The 19,750-nt window shown below is 31.0% G+C and overlaps 2 protein-coding genes and 1 long non-coding RNA gene across 6 annotated transcripts; 1 reads left to right on the top strand and 2 right to left on the bottom strand.

Moving 5' to 3' along the window:
• Window positions 1-351: 351 nt before the first annotated feature.
• Window positions 352-6,883, bottom strand: LOC101216557 (UDP-N-acetylglucosamine transporter UGNT1). Of its 3 annotated transcripts, none has more exons than XM_004139244.3 (11): window positions 6,749-6,883; window positions 5,771-5,967; window positions 3,130-3,206; window positions 2,887-3,054; window positions 2,667-2,800; window positions 1,902-2,032; window positions 1,773-1,817; window positions 1,589-1,686; window positions 1,349-1,456; window positions 914-970; window positions 359-816 (listed from the first exon to the last, which is right to left on the bottom strand). In XM_004139244.3, exons 2-11 carry the CDS (start codon window positions 5,919-5,921, stop codon window positions 742-744), a joined length of 1,044 nt encoding a protein of 347 aa, XP_004139292.1. In that variant the 5' UTR covers window positions 5,922-5,967; window positions 6,749-6,883; the 3' UTR covers window positions 359-741. The 3 variants fall into 3 exon arrangements, with proteins under 3 accessions (XP_031737026.1, XP_004139292.1, XP_031737025.1); XM_031881165.1 differs by having other exon boundaries at window positions 2,887-3,009; XM_031881166.1 differs by lacking the exons at window positions 3,130-3,206; window positions 6,749-6,883 and having other exon boundaries at window positions 352-816; window positions 2,887-3,129; window positions 5,771-5,935.
• LOC105434543 (zinc finger BED domain-containing protein DAYSLEEPER) lies at window positions 6,881-11,362 on the bottom strand. Of its 2 annotated transcripts, none has more exons than XM_011650397.2 (2): window positions 11,073-11,362; window positions 6,881-9,111 (listed from the first exon to the last, which is right to left on the bottom strand). In XM_011650397.2, the coding sequence occupies exon 2, from the start codon at window positions 9,085-9,087 to the stop codon at window positions 7,054-7,056; it is 2,034 nt and encodes a 677-aa protein (XP_011648699.1). In that variant the 5' UTR covers window positions 9,088-9,111; window positions 11,073-11,362; the 3' UTR covers window positions 6,881-7,053. The 2 variants fall into 2 exon arrangements, with proteins under 2 accessions (XP_011648699.1, XP_011648701.1); XM_011650399.2 differs by having other exon boundaries at window positions 6,881-9,108; window positions 11,073-11,309.
• A 6,426-nt stretch (window positions 11,363-17,788) lies between these two features.
• LOC116402125 lies at window positions 17,789-19,113 on the top strand. Its single transcript, XR_004214559.1, has 2 exons — window positions 17,789-18,276; window positions 18,802-19,113. It is a non-coding gene; the product is annotated as an uncharacterized LOC116402125 (long non-coding RNA).
• Window positions 19,114-19,750: the final 637 nt, after the last annotated feature.

Raw genomic sequence — 19,750 nt, 5'->3', positions numbered from 1 at the left:
GTAAAGGTGTGACTCGATCAACCTATTCTAACTCATTGATTTATTTGATTAGTTAGAGAACACATTAGTACATGGGAGCAAGTGATCTACATTGAAACTCGTGAATCTTTATCACGCGTTTTGTAGTTATTGTTCTAAGCCTTGGAGAAGTCAAGTGGTGGGCCCAGAAAGGGTCGTAGAGTTCACGTTAGATATATATGAGAGAATTTCATTTGAATCAACATGAAAGATTAATCAAACTTTCAATCTCAAGGTGGATGATACAAGTATATCATATGAACTCCATTCATGTTACCATCCACATAAATATCATAAAAATTTGAAACAAAACAAAAATCAAGATTAATCATCTGAATGATTGAAACAACAACCAATAAGTAATTTGATTCAACAACGGATAAAAAGTCTGTTTGGAATGACTTTATAAGTTTTTTAAAACTATTTTTGAATGTAAAAGCAAAGTATTTTTAAGCACTTAAAAAGTCATTCCAAACTAACCCTAACTTTTGATTTTATATTTATTCGATCTAATGAAAGTGATTCACTTAAAAATTATATGAAAAATAAACTTGGATGTTCTACATCTTTCCTCTTTCGCATTTTCACAACCTGAAATGATTGCATCAAAATTTGGGAGCTGACAAGCAAGCAGAAGTCAGCACAATATATTAACCTACATTCTTTTTCTTTTGTATATAAGAGATGAGTCCAAAGCATAGAAGGCAGCCTCATCTTGATATCTTATTTCCCATGAAGCTTGCAATAGGCATACAAGCAAGATCCCATGAAGCCAAATGACTGCCCAACAATATTGATCTAAAAAAAGACACCAGAAGAAAAAACTGACAAGTTAACCAAAAACAAAAACAAAAGATGCAGATCAAAGTCTTCAAAGTAAAAGATATTGGCTTACAAAATCATAGGGAAGTCCGCCGAACAGAAACCAGCCAACCCCAATGCTAAAAACATCCTACAATTGACCGTTCATAAGTTGAGAAACGAATATAAACGATCATATCGTATGCATCTATACACAATAAAGTCTCAAAATCTGGCTAAGGAAAAAGGGAAAAACATTTGCCTTTGTGTCCTTCCATTCCAACTAATTCAATAAGGGAAATAGTTTTGTTTTAGTAAAGGCACAATACCATTTTAACGGACGGTATTGGCCAAACTGGAGTTTTAGTGCTTGTTTGGTACCTTTCAAGTGTTTAAAAAAGTGTTTTTATGTGCTTAAAACTCGAAAAGTTATTCTGAACAAACTGTTAATATGCATCCGAAAAGATCGTTAAAAGATTATTTGTGTTCCACATAGCAAAAGAAGATTTAGGAACTAAGCATTGCTCACCTTCAAATTACCACAGACTGTTTGTGTCAGTGCTGAATTGAGAGTTGTATTTAGAAATACAAAGTAGTTGATCAAGAAAGCCATTATACAGGAGAGAAGCATCACACACTGCAAAGCATGATTAATGGTTAGAAGTTTAAGAAATTAAACAAGCATGAGAATTGTTTCACCCATCAAAGTCAAAGCAAGCACTGATTGTTCAAGTAGGCGAGCATTGAGAAACACAATATGAAGAGATACCTGGAAGCCAATTGAAAATAAGTAACGGAAATTTAATGTTGTTTCGACATCTCCCCTGATTGTTATCCAGAGTAACAAAAGAGGCCCACATATTACCCCTATGAAGATGAATACAAAACTAAAGCTTGTCAGAACAATGAAAGAATTATTCAAAAAGTAAATCAATAGAAAAAAATCCTCTAACCATTGCACCACATAAGGCCAAAGGTATTCAAACCACTGGATTTCCCTGGAAGTACTTACACAGTGTCAAACAAAATGGGTCACAACTTCAACATTAAGTAGATGAGAAAAGGAAGTTCATAATCATTACCTATACGAGCAATAGAGGCAAGATATAGAGCAGTACATATATTTGCAACGAAGACCACAGCATAGGAGTAGGTATCAAATGACAAATCCCTGGATCCAGCCACCACTGCGCCAAGTATAATCATCCCCACACTGATGAATCCTTAAATTTTTCAGGTAGGAAATGAATTAGCATTGCCAAAAAACTTATGAATGTGAAACCTTCAGTTCACTGCCATGCTACTTTCTTATTCATTTAATACTGTTAACTCTCTTAGCTAGGAAAGAGATCCAGATATTCATCAAATTCACAGTAGAAAAAGAAAAACAAGAAGAGAAATGTATACACCATGAGATGAGTTTTGGCATAATATTAAAAGTCCAGCTATCCACGTCAGAAAAGTTCAAGGAAGTAATAGGCTCCAAACACTACATAAGGAGCCTATAACTTTGGTTTTGAATGGTCCTTGTTAGAAATGCTATAAGTTGGGTGTGTTAATCTTTAAATTCTCTTTTGTATTATCTAGTTTGAGATTAAAGTTAAAGGCGAGTAGTATAAAAGTTTTGAGAGAGTGCTCTTGTAATTTACATTGAGGTGAATTATTCTGTGTGATTATAACAATTTTTCGCATAGTAGATTTTTTTCTAGTGGGCCATGGTTTTTCTCCGAGTATGGAGTTTTCCATGTAAATCCTTGTGTTTTTTATTTTCGTTAGTTTTCTTTTAGTTGTTCTGTTTGGCCCTGCAGTAGTAGTAGGAGGCTTTTCCCAACACCATGCTTGCCTACCTCGTAACAACAAAAGGTGAATGAGTCTGGCCAGTCAACAAGTACTCAGCAATCATTGTAAATGCTACAGTAGTTCTCCTCAATGTTGTATACATTGGAACATTGATCCCACGAACAGATTCCATAGTTACAACCTTTATCAGGGAAAAATTTGTAAGTAGATTTTGCAAGAGATTAATATTTTGCTTGGGACAAATAAAACATATCATAAGATACATACCATGTAAAACAAATATGATAAGGCGAGAGGAAGTGTTTTAACCAAAGTTCTGAAAGGTACAAGGATCATTGACCTTCCAACACTGACGCTTTGAGATTCACCAGTCACTGTGAAAGAGATAATCTTCCAACGGCGCAATGCATATAGAAGTGTGCATGAACACATAATCTGAAGAATGTAAACTGTGATATTTACTAAAAAGGGAATATAGTTTATTCCATTAGGAATCAGTAGATCTTCTACCTGGAAAAGAGTGATGACATTAGCACATGGAAAGTTGTAAGAAGAAAGAGCTGCTTTGTTGAACATTAGCAACAGAACTGCAGGATAGATGACAAAACAAGACGGTATCATTGTAATTAAATGCAAACAAGTTTATCTCTTATAAAACTACTTTCAAAATTCAATAATTGAAGGAAAGATTTTAAGAAGCACGAAAACCAGTGTTCAATTCAAGCCTTCGAGGCTCTTCATACAAGCACCTAAAAAGTAAAAATAGAAAATAATAACTCAAGAACCTGGTGTTAATAATTATTAGTCCACGGAAAGAAAGTATACAATTATTATCTTATCTACAGTTGACAGTAAGTATTGTTCGTCCAACACCACAACACATCCAATGATAAGAATAGTTCCCAAGAACAATTTTTATTACTCTATTCCATATTGAAGTAGAAAAGAGATGAAAAGTGCATTATAGTCAAGCAATATGATCATCCAAACCATTAATATATTATCTAGTTTAGACTTCACAGGATATAAACAAGACATGAACTGAATTTGGGCTTGGCTAGCTTGTATTCAAAAGCAATAATTTTATCTTAAGAGCCATGATTAGGCTGCACCAAACCCATACTCCCCCATCTTCTAAACATACAAAAAAAAAAAAAAATATATATATATATATATATATATATAAATATATAAAAAATACCACAAGGCAGTTTTTTATATGGCATATGCCTGGGCTTCACTGCATAGTTGGAGCCCAAGCAGCACCTAACTATTTTTCTTTCCATATTTCTTAAACAGTAATATTTGCTGTATCCCAAGATGTAACTCTATTCTCATTCTCAATTATTTTGCTTAAAGACAACTCACTTGACTCTACAACATTTTGGTGCCAAGAAAACTCGTAAGAAATTAATTTCTAAGTAAGAGACCAGTCTGAATTGAACTCTTGACCTCTTAGCCATTTATTAAAACTGTCTTCTTTTTACTACTAGTTCAAAAGGATCACTTCAACCAAAGATTTACCCATGATGGTATTCTCAATGAACCATTCTCGCTGCATTACTTTGTGAAGAAAAACAAGAAGAAAAAAATTAATTAAAAAAAAGACTAATTTATACATGGTAGGTAAAAAAGAGTGAAAGGACCTTGCTTTCAAACTTTTTAAGCGTGATAGGCAGCCTCCACCACTATTCAAGCTTGTCATCTCACTAACACTATGGATTTTATCACTTTTGTATTCCACTAAAAAGTGCTTTCATCTTGCAAGTCCCACCATGCACTCACTCCCTCTCCCTCTCTATCCTTCTCTAAAGACCCACAACTTGCTTGCTAGCTCTCTGTCTATCAATCCATCATATCCATATAGTGAGTGTGCCAATAAGTACTTTTTCTTTTCTATTGAAACAACTTTCATTGAAGTGAGCCAATAAGTACTTTGCACTACTTTATTCTCTAGACCTTTATAGACACTTTTAAAAGCCTAGTAGTCAAACTAAGTTGTAGAAAGTCATTCCAAACAAGCCTTAAACAATGATGATCTCAAATAATTGGTGTTTGTGTTTCTCTCTTACTGTGAAAGTGATACTCCTCCAGTTTCCAACACAATCCATCATGATTCAGTTAATATAACATACACTCAATGTATTACTGTTCTCTCAAACTGAAGAAAAGATTTACCCAAACATTCTTCAAAAATCAAACGCTACCTACAAAATCTTACTATTAGAAGTAATATTATTAAAAGTTAGTTTCTACTGTTAGTAACAGTTCTTCATCTTGTTATATTTTAGTTATCAACTGCATCTGTACAGAATATTATAAATATCACTCTTTGTTAATGAATAAGATGAGTGAAAGTATTCTACAAAATATGTTCAATACATACATACATATTTTCATCCCACCCGCTCCCTTTTTTTAAATGAAAACAAGCCTTTTCATTGAAATAATGAGAAATTCAGTTGTTGTTCCACACTTCTGTCGTTACTTTGTCAGTTTCTTTCTTTCCTCATTCCTCAAAGCGTGCCAAAGCGATTTGGAAGAATCCAAAAGTGAAAACAGAAACAAACAAGTGGTATTTGGAGTATAGAGTCTTACAAATGAGGAAAACTATCTTCATTGGTACAAGACTTTTTAAGGTGAAACCAAAAACAAAGTCACAAGTTATTAAGCCCAAAGTTGACAATATCACACATGTACGAAGATATCTAAAGGAATTTTTGTCACTAACAATTGGTATAAGATTCATGCTCATAACTTAACCGTGCCGATAGGATCCTTAAGTGTCGAACAAAGATATAATGGAGCCTCGAATGATGTGCTCCGGGAAAGAGGAGTTAGTCTAGATAAGAGTTAGACAGGAGGATGACTATCGGGCTCCACGAGGGGAGGATTTTGGGAATGCAGAAAACTATATCCATTGGTATTGGTATAAGAAATTTTGTTGTGAAACCAAAAGCAAACTCATCAGAGTTCACGTTCAAATTGAACAATATCATACTACGTCAAAGATATCCAAAGGCATGTTGTCACTAAACGTATGGAACAAAAATGAAGAGCAGAGTATTTCTAGCTTCCATGCAATATTCCAAAGTAGAATAAGTCCTAAAACAGCATAGAAACATGGAAGGAGAAAGTGAAAAAAACGAACCAGCGGAAGCCATATAAGAAATAGCAGCATAAGCTCCTTTCTTAGTCATGGTGGATCCAGCTGTTGGTGGTTTCAGCTCATCATTTCCTACTTGCTTATGAAGAAGTGGAAGCAGCGTGTTCTTCGTCTCAATTCTCTCGGCGAACGCCATAGCTTCAAAGCTTTTTTTTGTTTGTTTCCTTCTTCTTGCTCTCTCACTGAAAATGGCGTTAAAACGTTAAACAGAGGAGATGATAAAGAAAAGTCAAAGAATGCGCCAGTAATGTACACGTGGCAAAGCCTTATAGACATAGGCTCCAATTTTCGTACAGTTACGATTCGTTTTCCTCGGCGCTTTTTTTTTTCGCTCCCATTATTAGTTATTTGTTTTTTTAAAAAAGAAATTATGTTTTTAGTTACAAATTTTGAATAATAATTAAGTTGGTGTAAAATAAGTGTTTTATAAAAAATCATTTTTATTTTTAACAATTATAATAGTTTAAAATAAACATCAACATAAAAATGATGAAATAACACAATAGAATAATAGAGAAAGAAAGTTGAGAACAATTGAAATTCAATTAAATGAATGTTAGAACATCTTCCCTGATGCAAGTTTGTTTATCAATGTTTATAGTGGATGAAATTTAAAATTTTGCTATAATTTAAAAATATTTCAACAAATTTTCATTTATGATAATTTCTTAAACATATTATTAAAACTTCTAAATGTGAGAATAACATAGACTTCTAAATTTAAAATTTGTAGACAAAAAGGGCATTTAAAAATAAACTAAAATATAACAAAATTCAGAGTATAAAAGCACCAAAAAAAAAATGTTTCAAGAATATATATGAATATGTGTATATTATATACGAGTCCAAAGATTTGAACATCTAATCATATCATACTGTAAATTTTGAACTAAAATGAAAATGAAAAAAAATTAAAATAATAAGAATAAGAATAAATATATGCAAAGAACACTTCCCCATTACCTTTTATTACTGGGGGAAGTTACCAATAGGAAGCCAACAACCAACCTACCAATCAACCAACACGTATAAAATTTAAGGGAAAGAACATTAGATTGAAAATGAGAAGCATTTCACCATCCTGCAGCTAAAACCTCATTTCAATTGGTAACAAAGACCAATCTTCCTCTTCAATTCAACCTGTTGAAGAATTTGGAATACAGAAGCTATGTTAATGGTGACTAAAGAGATTCTAAAAGGATATATATATGATTCCCACAGCCTAAATAATACACAAAAAAAGAAAAAAGAACACTAAGGCTTAGGCTCTAGCATTCCATTTTTACAAGTGAATCGGAAACTTCTGCAAATCCACATTGGATCCAGTCCCGTGTACATATAATGGCTTCGACGGTGGCCGGTCGCAATGAACTCCGATATGGATCCATCTCCTTAATCTCCATATCAAATATTGATTCTGGGGGAAGTGTACAAACTGGTATTGATAAAATATCACGGGCCATTGTTGAAAGCGTTGGATACTTCATCTTGTTTTGCTTCCACCAGCCTAGTAAGTCGAAGTCCTGCACACGAGGTAGCAGCGACTCGGCTAGATACTGATCAAGTTCGGATTTCATTTGTTGGCTTGAAGTCTCCATTATGTAGACATCAAAATCTGTGAGTCCATTGTCTGACAGAAGGCTTCCACTCTGGGGCCCTTCTGACTTGATGTTGCTTCCTGCATTCCCTTCATCAGCGTAAGTTGGCGTTAGAGGCAACGGAAGCGTGACGTATTCATGGAAGAGTTCATGGATCCCATCGTCAACGATCTTAATGTAAGCTGGAGCTTCTTCGCCGTAAAGTTTATTGAAACTAAACTCTACAAGTTTCATCTTGAACCGAGGATCCATAACTACAGCTGCAGCTAGAATCAGGCCACAATCCTTCCAATATTTGTTGATCTTTTCTTGCATCATTTGAGTGAGGCTGCAAGTGAACGGATCTTCACTCGTGAGTGCACGAGCAAGCTCCAAGTGAATCCTCCATACTTCGTGAAAAAAGGTAATCACGGTTGGGTTGTTAATGGTGCTGAGAATGCTTGCAGCATCAAAGAGAACTTTCAAACATGAGCAAAGAGTCTCAACTTGCCTCCAATCCTCTCTTGTTGGCACTTCCTTGAAATCAGGATCCGAATTATCCAGGCACGAAAACACTTCTTTCAACTCAAGTGCAGCAATCAGCATTAGATAAGTTGTGTTCCACTCCATTAGATCGTCGAGACACAGGCTTCTCTCTGTTGGGACCTGAAGCTGTTCTTTGAGCTCAAGAAACTTTGCCTCATTAGACTCGGACAACTTTACATTCTTTACACAATCCCGAATTTTTCTAACAATATCTGATCCCACAGCTAAAACGTCTTTTGCAATACTGCTTAATGTACGAGCTATGCAATTATTAACCAAAAATTGGCCATTCAGGATGAGGGAGTTTTTGATAGCAAGCAGGGGCCTCAAATTTCCAAGTGCGGACTCGGTGGCAGGGTGGTTAAAGGTGAGAGAAAATAGTTTACCTTCCAAATTCCAATCAGAAAGGCATTCTGAAACTGCATGACTAAGGGCTGTATCGGAATCAGGATATGGTTCCATGACCACACTGAGAATCCGCCTGTGCAGCTTCCAATCGCTATCGACAAAGTGACCTGTTATTACTGCATAAGCAACAGTTTTACTTGATGTCCACATGTCCAGAGAAAGACAAATGCGTCCTGGAACACCCTCAATGAATTTGATGACATTTTGCTTTTCTGATAGGTATGTTCCAATGCAATCCCCTTGGAAATGGTTGAAATCCTTGACATTAAATCGTGGTTGAATATTCTGTACAAAAGATACAAATCCAGAATTTTCAACCATGTGGGGTTGGTAATCGTGCATTATAACCATCCGAGTGAATTCGTGGCAACAACGATCCTGATCGAACATAAGATAAGATGTATTGGGACTTCTATAACGTCTTTTTGGCAGATCACTTCCTTTAGAAGCTGGGGTGGATGGCGTTAACTGACTTTTGTCCTGATTGCGTAGAAGAGCAGCACAAATTCCCTTAGCAATATGCCGTTTTAGGTGACTGGTCCCGGCTACTTTTGAACCCGTACTATATGCAAAACTCTGCTTGCATTGCTTGCAATACGCTCTTCTACAACCAGCACTTACAGTTTCTATAGTGAAGTGCTCCCAGACTATGGACTTCTTTTTCCTCCTTTTGTTAGGCTGCGTTTCGGTGGTGGTCAGTGCACCATATTCGTCAGAGTTTGGCGTCTTTTCCACATAGGGAGTTAACATCATGTCATGAGGTGTATCCATTGCAACCCGGAGAAAGAATTCCTGCTACAGAGTAACCATCAAATTTAGACGAGGATATGAATAGACTGTGAAGTTAAATTGCAGATTATCTAAACAGCCAGAAAAGCAAAGGAAACAACGAACCAAAGCTTTTTTTTTTGTTTCAAATTAGTACAAACAAAATATTACATAGCCTGGCCGTATGGTCAGTTGCAACATGTTTACATGAGTTCTCACTTAACAATCCAGTCTCAGCCTCACATTCACATTCAATTAAAAATGAAAAAGATGAAAAGGCAAGATATCGCAAACCTCTGGATGATATATGTACCAAAACAACGAGGATCACAAACAGCAAAAATCAATGTCAACTAGAACGCCAACAAGCGTAGAAAACAAAACACCCGTGTCACATATTTCAAGCAAAGGAACAAGAAAAAAAAGTCTCATATAAAGCAAAGTCAAATAAAATCCTCCATTTGATGTCTAAGCGAAATAAAGAACTTGTACGTTTGGCAGGCAGCATAAGCTTTTTAAATCAACAATAGAACAGAAATCCAGAGAATTCTTTACATTTTATTTAAAAGTTGTTATACTATCCTTGACATTTAAAAAACATCCTAATACTTTCAAATTTTGGAACTTAGAATGATGTGACGGTAACCTAAAACAGAAATTTGAATAACAACATCATTCTATCTAAGTCATTGTCACACCATTCTAGGTACCAATTTCAGCTTGAAATTCTAAAGGTTTTCTATTCTAGTGGTTTTTTTGAAACATTAATGAACGTTGCAAATCATAATTCAACTAATGAAAGAGTATGTATACTTTTGAAACAAATGACAAAGTTTAGAGATATTTTTCATAATTTAGCTTAATAAAATATCATACAATTCAAGCACCGTCAGCATCAAAACATGTGAAAAAGATCCATCAAGGTTGATCTGGACTTTGGATAAGTTTCCTTTCTAAAATTTTCCACTAATTTTTCTTAAAGAAACCTTAAGATGAGAAAGATAAAACCATTACAAAAAATCAGTACATAGGTATGTTCATGGGTCGAAACTAGCACATGGATAACTTCCCCGTCCCTATTCCCGCCCCATTTCATTCCCCATCCTTACAAAATTTCTTGTTAATTTTCGAAGAGATCAGGGAGAGAATTTGCCATAATAGTTTTAAAATGTATTGAATAACATAATTCTATTTGAAGTATGTCTATTTAAATATGTAGTTCTTCGCCCAAAAAAAAACCATTTAAATGTATTAAATTTACTCTAATGTAATCAACAATTTATTTCCTCATTCATAAAGGGGAAGAAAGAACATTTTTTTAATCGCAAGACACTTCGATTTTATTTGACATGCGTATACAAGTAAAAGAACAAACTTGATTCGAGTGAACCGTAGAAGTGGATCCGGGGCCGTTGAGGATGACGTGTGAATTTCAGCCAATGAAAAAAAAATAAAAAAAGATTATTCATTTTCCACAATTTCAAATCAATCGCCACTCGAAACACGCCACGTGGAATCCAGCAAGGAAAAAAAAAGTTTTTTTTTTTTCTTTTTTGGTTAAATTCCGATAAATTCTCCAATGGGGGAAAGAGCAATTCAAGATACAATCTAGGGTTTGGTTTCGATCAAGCATTGGGCTTCATAGAATTTTCCAGCAAATTAGCCCAGATCAAAGCAAAACCCATAGAATCAAGAAAAAAGAGTAATAATCCAGATCAATTCACATAGTTCCAAACACAGAATCAGCTGAGCCTTTCAAAATTCGACCTAATGAAACGAAACCATAACGAAACAAGAAGGCAAACCCAAAATCAAAGCCAAAACACCCAATGTCCCCCACAAACAAAGAAGAAACAACATCAATCATATCAATACAGGTATCCCATCAGAACAGAAGCCATAAAAATGAAGAAAACAGGGGGAAAAACCCCGACCCTCATGAAGGAAAATTAAGAGAAATCAAGAAGAAAAGGTAGAACGAAATTTACCCGAAATCGAAAGGGAAAGCTGTTCAATGAGCTTCGGAAGGCCGGCGACGGAGCTTCGGGGCCGGCGATAGATTCAGATCTAGGGTTTTACAGGAGGGAGAGAGAAAGAGAGAAAGAGAGAGAAAGAGAGAGAGGAAGAGAAATTGGGCTTTAGAGGTAAATGGACCGAAGGAGAGAATGGGATAAGGAATTGGGAGAAAAGAAATCGAAATCGAAAACATGACGGTCCCTTCGGCCTTTCAGCCGTATTGGACTCTCTCTCTTTAGAGTCCAATATTCTTTTCTCTTTTTTTATTTAAATTATATGTTTTAGTATTTTTCTATTTTCAAATATAGCAAAATATTTATCCCATCTACCCATCTATCTACAATAATATATAAACCTTTTATGTAAAAAATTGTATAATTATTACTATTATTATATATATATATATATATAAATCGTCTTCTTAATATAACATATAATATAAATTAGAAATATTTTAATTTAGATACGATAAAAACGTAAATACGTTAATTTCATAACTTTTACGTTTTAGATAATATACTCTTAAAATAGTTTTCATAAATAAAGTTTGAGTTATTTGACGTATGCATATTTGTTAAATTCATAAATATGAAAACATAAAACATAATTTAAATATTTTTAGACTTTAAAAAAATTAATTATCTAATACGGTCTTTAAACTTTATATTTACCTTCTATTAGATTTACGAAATTTTAAAAAAATTTAGATTATTTTTTTTAAAGTTCGAATTTAGTTTTTCTTTTTCTTTTTCATTTGTGTTGTTATCTTAACATAGTAATAAATCATTTATTAAGTGATATTAATGGATAGTTATATGTTTCAACGAACTAGTATGATAAGTTAGTCGCTAAATGTAATATGGTAATCAAATACGTCTTTTTTGTATCTAGCTAACTATCGTTTTAAGTTTTGATGAAAATTTATACATATTTTCAATTGCTTTGCCATTTAAAACAATTTCTCTAAAAGTAATCTGATTTTTATATAGATTTATCATAAATAGCCTAAAGGAGGATTATATTAAACCATATGAATTATATCATAATTTTCTCTAAACCATTCGGACCAAATTTCCAATTTAACACACTTTTTTAAAATAACAAATAAAGAGAAGTTTGAGAGAATGAAATAATCTTAGTTTTGTTTGTAACTGAGAAATGACATTATCTCGTACACATATACTTGTACAACATATGCCAACAAAACGTAAACCTTAGTATATATCATTCGTTTCAAAGTCAAAAGTTTTATTATCTCAATTCACGACCGTCAAAATAATAAAAATAATAATAGTATTAAAAAAAATCCTTATACAATCTCTATCTTTTCCAACTTGAGAAGTATTTGCCTTTTGTCAAGGAAAAGTAAAACATTTTGGTCAAATTCATTTAGCTTTGAGATTAATGCCAACCAAAAATTGTTTTCACAAATTGGCCTTTTGCTGTTACACATATATTTATATTTATAAAGTTTTTATGAAAATATTTTGTTTGAGCATTCAAAATATAGATACGTTTCTAAGTTCGATAATAATTAAAGTGTATAATAATATTTGTAATAAATTGTTATATTTTACCGAAGAGTTGTTTTGTAAATATCACGTTATATTTAATAATATTTTTTTATTATCTAGATAAACTAACTCATTTGTATTCTTCTCGGTTCATTCTTTCGATGACATACTTGAAAGTTGTTTGATCTATAAAACTGATATTATCTACCATATAGCTTTTACATATTTGAAACCACACTAATTACCATACCTAGAAAAATACACGAGCTTCCAAAACACATCAAATTATATCTATATTTCATTTAATTGTTTCAAATGCTCTTTTTATGTCACATTTCTTTAAGAAGATTTTTTTTTTTAAAAAAAAAAAAATTCTAATTCGATATCGTTATAATACTATAAGTTCTAGTCCTCGTGTTTCTTAGCTTTGTTCAAATTTAGTTACCGAGGGTTTTTTTAATCCTATTTTTGAGTCGACATACCAATATAACATTCATAAAAGATCGATCAATATCCTATACCTTGTCAAGTCTTCAAACATTAGACACCAAATAAGACGTTTCTTTATAATCTCGAGAACTTTTAATCTCAAAACAATTCGCTGCGTAATCCAATATCTTGAATTAAAATCAAAACATCTTAGTATCTAAAAATTAGTGCACACAAACCCATAGGGTTTGTGGTCGTTTTTTTTAATATATATTTGTGCTAGAAACTCAATAAGATTAACAATAAAATTCAAAATGCATCATTAAAAATAGATAAATAATATACCCTCTTAGTCATTTTATAGTAATTAAGGTCCAAAGTTTTGATTGGAGAAAATGAATCTGAATTCCCATTGAAAAAGGAAACATTAAAACAATACAAAAACCCTTTTGTCCTCGTAAACATTTTATCAATTTGGACAAGAGTTTGAGCTGCCCTTAGTTCATTGGACATCATGAATCTCGATCCAATTGAAAGCAATAATATATAGAATAATATACATTTGAAGAAACTTAGCTTTTAAGGTAATAAAATAGTATGGAAATTAACCATTGTAATTTGAAGATGATGAAGACGACACAACAAAAAATAAAAAAAGGGAAAAAAGAGAAAGGAAACAATTAGGGTTTTGAATTTGGAGAGACAAATTTGTGGGTTAAATAAAAAGAAAAAAGAGAGACAACAAACAAAACAACTATACATATATATATATATATATATATATATATATATATATATAATATTAAATGATGTTGGGCATGATGAGAAGTTGAAAAAGAAAATGTCAATAACATATTGACAAATTAGAACACATGATTTCCAATGCATATGTCTCCAATAACCCTTCATTTTCATTAACCCAATTGAATAATATTCTTATCTTTTTAAATTATCAAACCAAAAAGTTAAATATATAATTTTCTATTCCGAGTAAAAATATCCATATATAAGGTTTAAAATGTCACTTCTGTCGACCCAAGTTGAAAGAAGAAAAATAAAATGTCAAGATCACGTTTTTAGTATTTTTCGATTGCACTTATTCGTTATTATTTGTTGTCATAAAAGATAAAAACATTAAATAATTTATTAAAATAAGTTCTAATAAAACACCTTAAACTCTCACGCAAAGAAGACTGCAAACGTTGTTATATGTGTCCTCCCACCCACTAGAGGATCGAACTCCACCCTCATCCTCGCCTAGAAATGTCGTTGACCATATTCTTCAAATGTCGTATGTTATTGGCAATCGTCACCCACCATCCATCTTCGAAACTCCTCACCTACCGATGGCGGCAACATTTCACTAGGTTTAAAACGTCACCAACAAACAAGTTGAGATCGATATAAGGTTTATAATGTCAATGTTGACATACTCTATATTAGAATTTTTTCAAAAAATTATGAAATTGTCGATTCTTCGATCCTTCATGTTGATGTATACTCAAACGGAAAAGAAACGTGAAAAAATTAGTATGTGCTATAGTTTGTCTTACATTAGTCAAAAGTCTCACACATTATTAATTAAAAGTGTCAACATAATTAGATGGAATATTATTAATTTATGTACAATTGAATACAAATGGGATGGTTATCAAGGCAAATATATTAACGATGACACACCTCATTTCTTCAAATATGTATCGCAAAGCACACGTGTCATATAATTAGAGTTAAATTTAACAAAAAAAGAAGCCTTCGATTTCTAAAAGAAATCTAAAAAGTGTTCATGTTTCATTCGAAGACCCCATAAAATCAAAGAAACAATCTCAAATCTAAAAGGATAAATGCCAAACTTCTAAATTCGTGATAACAATGAGTACTTAATCGAGATCAACTCAAGGCCTCAACAAGTTTCTTTTCTCATACTCAATCAATAAAAGGTTTAATTAACCTACCTTTTTATGACCAACAATATATGGATCTTGCCATTGAGATAACAAACAATGACCCTAATACTAGTGGATTGAACATAATAGATTGAAAAATTGAGTGTCGACTGACCTAAAACCGATTGAATTACTCAAAAGTTGTTCGAAGATGTAGGTAGACGTCAGCCATATTATTATTATTATTATTTTGCAAAGAGTAATTTTAAAAAACAACAATAATTAATAACACAATTTGTTAATTAATATTCTCTCGACTCAACTTGGAGATGGCTTTGCTGTCCATCTTCCTTTCCTTTGCAACCTTCAATTATCACCATCTCCTCTCCCCATAGGCCCCTACTCTAATTTTATACTTTCTCTTGGATTTTCTTCTTTTTCTTTGTGATAAAAAAATTGTCCACATAATGAAATTGTTGTTCTTATATATATAATGAGATAAGACATCATGGTATGAATTTAAAAATAACAAAATGATAAAAGTGACATTTAAATATGAGCTGTCACTTTTTTTTAAATTAAATATAATATTTCCTTCCATTTCTTTTTTTGAAAATATTTAGATGTTATATGTCAAATTTATTCTTGAAATGCTAATTAACATATCATGATCATTTGTACTGTTTTTTTGTACTCTTAATTAGTGTATAATAACATTAAATTAAAAAGGAAAAATTGACACCTCACACACACATGGGTTAGTGAAATTAAAGTATATGGGGATATCATAATTTAATATAATTCAATGAACCCATCTCCTTTCTTTATAACCATGTGTTAATCTAAGAAAATACCAAAACTAAATGGTTTAGTCTCTTTCTGTAAGAATCTTTTTAATTCCTTTTAAAACTAAAGGCTTTTTTAATATCACGTCCAATAATAGAAGGATCATAATTCAACTTTAAACAAACGAGTCGATGTAGTTTGTTTTTACCAATCTATCTTAGACGAACGATCTGGTTTGGTGTTCATTTAGACTTTGAAAATTAAACTTTCGTTCAATGTCTTATTTAATAGTAATGGATTGAAACATGGAGTTTAGTTTACGATTTTATAAAATTTATTTTCTTAATTAGTTCATAATTACACATATATATATATTTACCATGATGACTTTTTATTTAAAACATAATTAACAAGGGCTATTGTTAGGGTTGCACTTTTTTTTCATCTTAATTATAATTATTCCTTTTTATCACTACATACATGAAATAAAATAAATAATTAAACAAGATTAAGAAGAAATTAGCGTAAGCAGAGGAAAAAATTCATAATTTGATATAATTCCGTTATGCAATCTTGTTAAACATCATGATGAACCAAAATTTAACATTTACGATAAAAATAAAACAAAGGTTGTTTTAAAATATAGTAAAATTTTATTTTCAAACTGTGCCTATCTAGTTTAACATAGATAGATAATAGTAATTTTAGATGGTTCAATCGTGATCCGTCAAGTATATAGATAGACACAGTGACATTTTGCTATATAGTATTGGTAAACATTCTCAACAATTTTGACGTTAAAAAAACGAGCTTATTATATATATATATATATTTTGAAATATATATGTATAGTATTGAAGAATAGAGGTTGAGTCTAGAGGGCAATGGTTGGAATTGAAAGAGGGGACAGATCTATCAAAATAGCCCCAACTGTGCTGCCACCATTGCCGTCAGATCCCAACCGCACGTACATTTATGACCTTTTTTTTTTTCCTTCTTCTTCTTAATTTTCTCACCCTCACCCTTTTAATTTTTTCACATTTTTTATTATATATTATTATATTTCTAAAGTTTTTTTTTCGTTTTAATTGTTTGATTAAGTCTCCAACCACGCTATCTAACTCGAATTAGTAGTTCGACTTTGCATTAGTTGAGTCGTTATAGGCTCTTTTTCACTTTATTCTTAATAATTGAATTGAACTCAACGATGTCATTTCTTTTATATAATAGTTTTTTTTAGAGTAGTCTAAAGCATTTGTTTCAACCATGAAATGAATTTTTTAGAGTTATATAATCACGTGGTAAATATCTTAATTATCTTATAAATTAGTTTAGAAAATTTTTTTGGAGATAGACACCAAATTAAACAAGGCTCAAAAGTATTTATGAATAATAATATACTAAGGTTTGAAAATTTACTTTATTTTTTAGAAAAATATTTTAGTTTAATTTTATCCTTTTCTAGGAAATATGAGACAAAATAAAGAATTACTTCAAAACCATAATTTAATTACTAATTAAAATAGAATAACCCTAACTCAAAAGCAATACTATTTTATTCTAATAACTCTGTTTTTTTTAATTGAACGGAAGATGAAAATTATATATTTTAGAAGCATTTTTAAAAATAGTAAAATAAATTAAAATATGTATCAGTGATAGTTTTTATTACTATAACATATCAATCACTATTAATAATAGAATCTACTATATTTTGTATATATTTTGTAAAATTTGTTATTTTTGAAAATTTCTTTAAATTTTAATTATCCATGCTAATCAATAAACATACTAATTAAACTAATCAAGTTATACTTAGAGAAATTATAAAAAATAGCAAATTTGATAAAATATTTACAACATGTAGCAAAATTTTGATCAGTTTAAAATTTTTTTTGACATTGATAGATAGTGATAGATATATATTTTGCTACTTTTAAAAATCTCTCTTCTATTAATGTCAACTCAAATAAATAAATAAATAAAGTGAGAATTAAAAATGAGATGTGGGACAATTTCTTCAAAAAGCTAACTCCTTCCTACAAGCTTTCTTCACTATTCTTTTTCTCTCTCTCTCTCTCATCACTTAGTTCTATTATTCTAATTGGGATTGGTGAAAAAAATAATAAATAAATAAATAGAAAGGTTTGAATTTTTTTTTTGCTATAAGTATAGTAGCCATATTGAGGGCTTTTCATATCATATCATATGCACAACTCATGTCTCTTCTTCTTTCCCCCATCACTTTCCCTCTCAATTTTCTCTCCTCCCAAACACCAAACACCAGTTTCCATATCCCTTTTTGATCCTCTTTGTATTCTTCCACGGCTTTCTTGAACTGCATTTCATTATCTCTCGTTTTCTTCGAATTATATCCTTTTACACAATACATATATATATATATATATACATATTCCTCTTCCTATGTATTTCAATGGCTGCAGTTCAATAAAGCTGTGGGAAGATACAATAAAAGGATCAACAAAAACAAAAAAAAAACAAGAATTCTTCTTCTTCTTCTTCTTCTTCTTCTTCTTCAACCTATGAAGAACGACTTGTAGGTATAATCCTTCTGTTTCTCAATTTTTCTTTCTTCCTTTTAGGTTTGATTTCTTTTTATTTAAAAACAAAACCCACATGACCCGACCCTTTTCTTCTTCTTCTTGAATTTTCAATTTGAATCACATTAAAACAAGTAATGAACTGTTGGTTTTATCAAACCCTAGATAGTTAAGATATAATGAATTGGGAATGGAAAAATATATAATTACAAATTGATTTTTCTATTTTTGTTGTAATTTATTTATTGGATCTTATTTACATACTTGAAAACAAACAGAAACACCCACAAATATATAGCTGTCAATTGGGTTTTCCTTTTTCTTTTTTCTATAGGTAAATAGTTTAATTTTTGCATTTATAAATTATTCTTATTGATAAAGAAAGAAAGAAAGAAAGAAAAAAAAACATAAATTCACTAGAATATTCTTGTTTCTCTCTATCTCCATTTCTATGTATTTTATTTTTCCTTTCCTAAAAATAAATAAGCTTTTTTGTTTTGTTTTTGCTGCCTCCCCCATGTGTAGGGTTCCTTTACAAAAAATTGCAGGCTACAACCAAACAAACAGAAGAAAGGAACAAGGAAAGCAATAAAAAAGAAATAAAGAAGAAGAAATTTCCCCATTTGATGGAAATTAAAAAACAAAGAATACATATTATTTTTATAAGATGTAGAGAAAAATATATTAATTAATTATCTGTATTTGTACTACCATATATCTCTTCGTGTATATATATATAAATGTAGCTCTCTATAAAGTAGCAACAAGTCACAGTCCAATTTAATTTACTGTCTCTTATTTCCTCTCATACATATAACAAAAATGTTTCTTATTTCATTTCTTTTCTTTTTTACTTACTCTTATTTCAATCCCCATCTCTTAATCTAATCCTTTTTGACATTTTAATTTAATGTAAATTACATAATAGTATGAAAAATGATAATCTACCAATTTTGTTTTCTCTAAACTATTCAATTAACATAAATTTAATTAAACTAATGTTGTGGTGTGTTTATGAAACAGCAAGAGAAGTAAGTAGAAAAATGTTTTAATTATATATATATATATATATATATTTCTTTTTTGAGTTCTGAATAAATTTTTATGTATAATTAATGTTGATTATTCTTTCTTGAGGTTTCAATGCTTGCTTTAATTGGTTTAGTTATGATACTTCGACTTTTATTTTGAATGGAATAACTTTTTTTTTCTTTCTAATTTCGTAAAATAGTAATAGTAAAAAAAAATCATTTAAAAACTAAAGATAAATATACTTATTTATTACAAAATATATCAACAACATTATTATTTTAAAACTACCTTTCTTGTTCTATTTTTTGAATGAATTTTCATATAAAAGAACCAAATTTGATGATCAACAAATAATCTTGGATTAGTGATAGATGTAAAATTTTAATTAATTTCCAAAAGAAAAGGAAAAAGTAAAAGGAATGAAGATTATTTATTTGCTTTA

Source organism: Cucumis sativus, chromosome 2, assembly GCF_000004075.3.
Source record: "Cucumis sativus cultivar 9930 chromosome 2, Cucumber_9930_V3, whole genome shotgun sequence".
NCBI lineage: Eukaryota > Viridiplantae > Streptophyta > Magnoliopsida > Cucurbitales > Cucurbitaceae > Cucumis > Cucumis sativus.
This window is presented reverse-complemented; position numbering and strand designations above follow the sequence as displayed.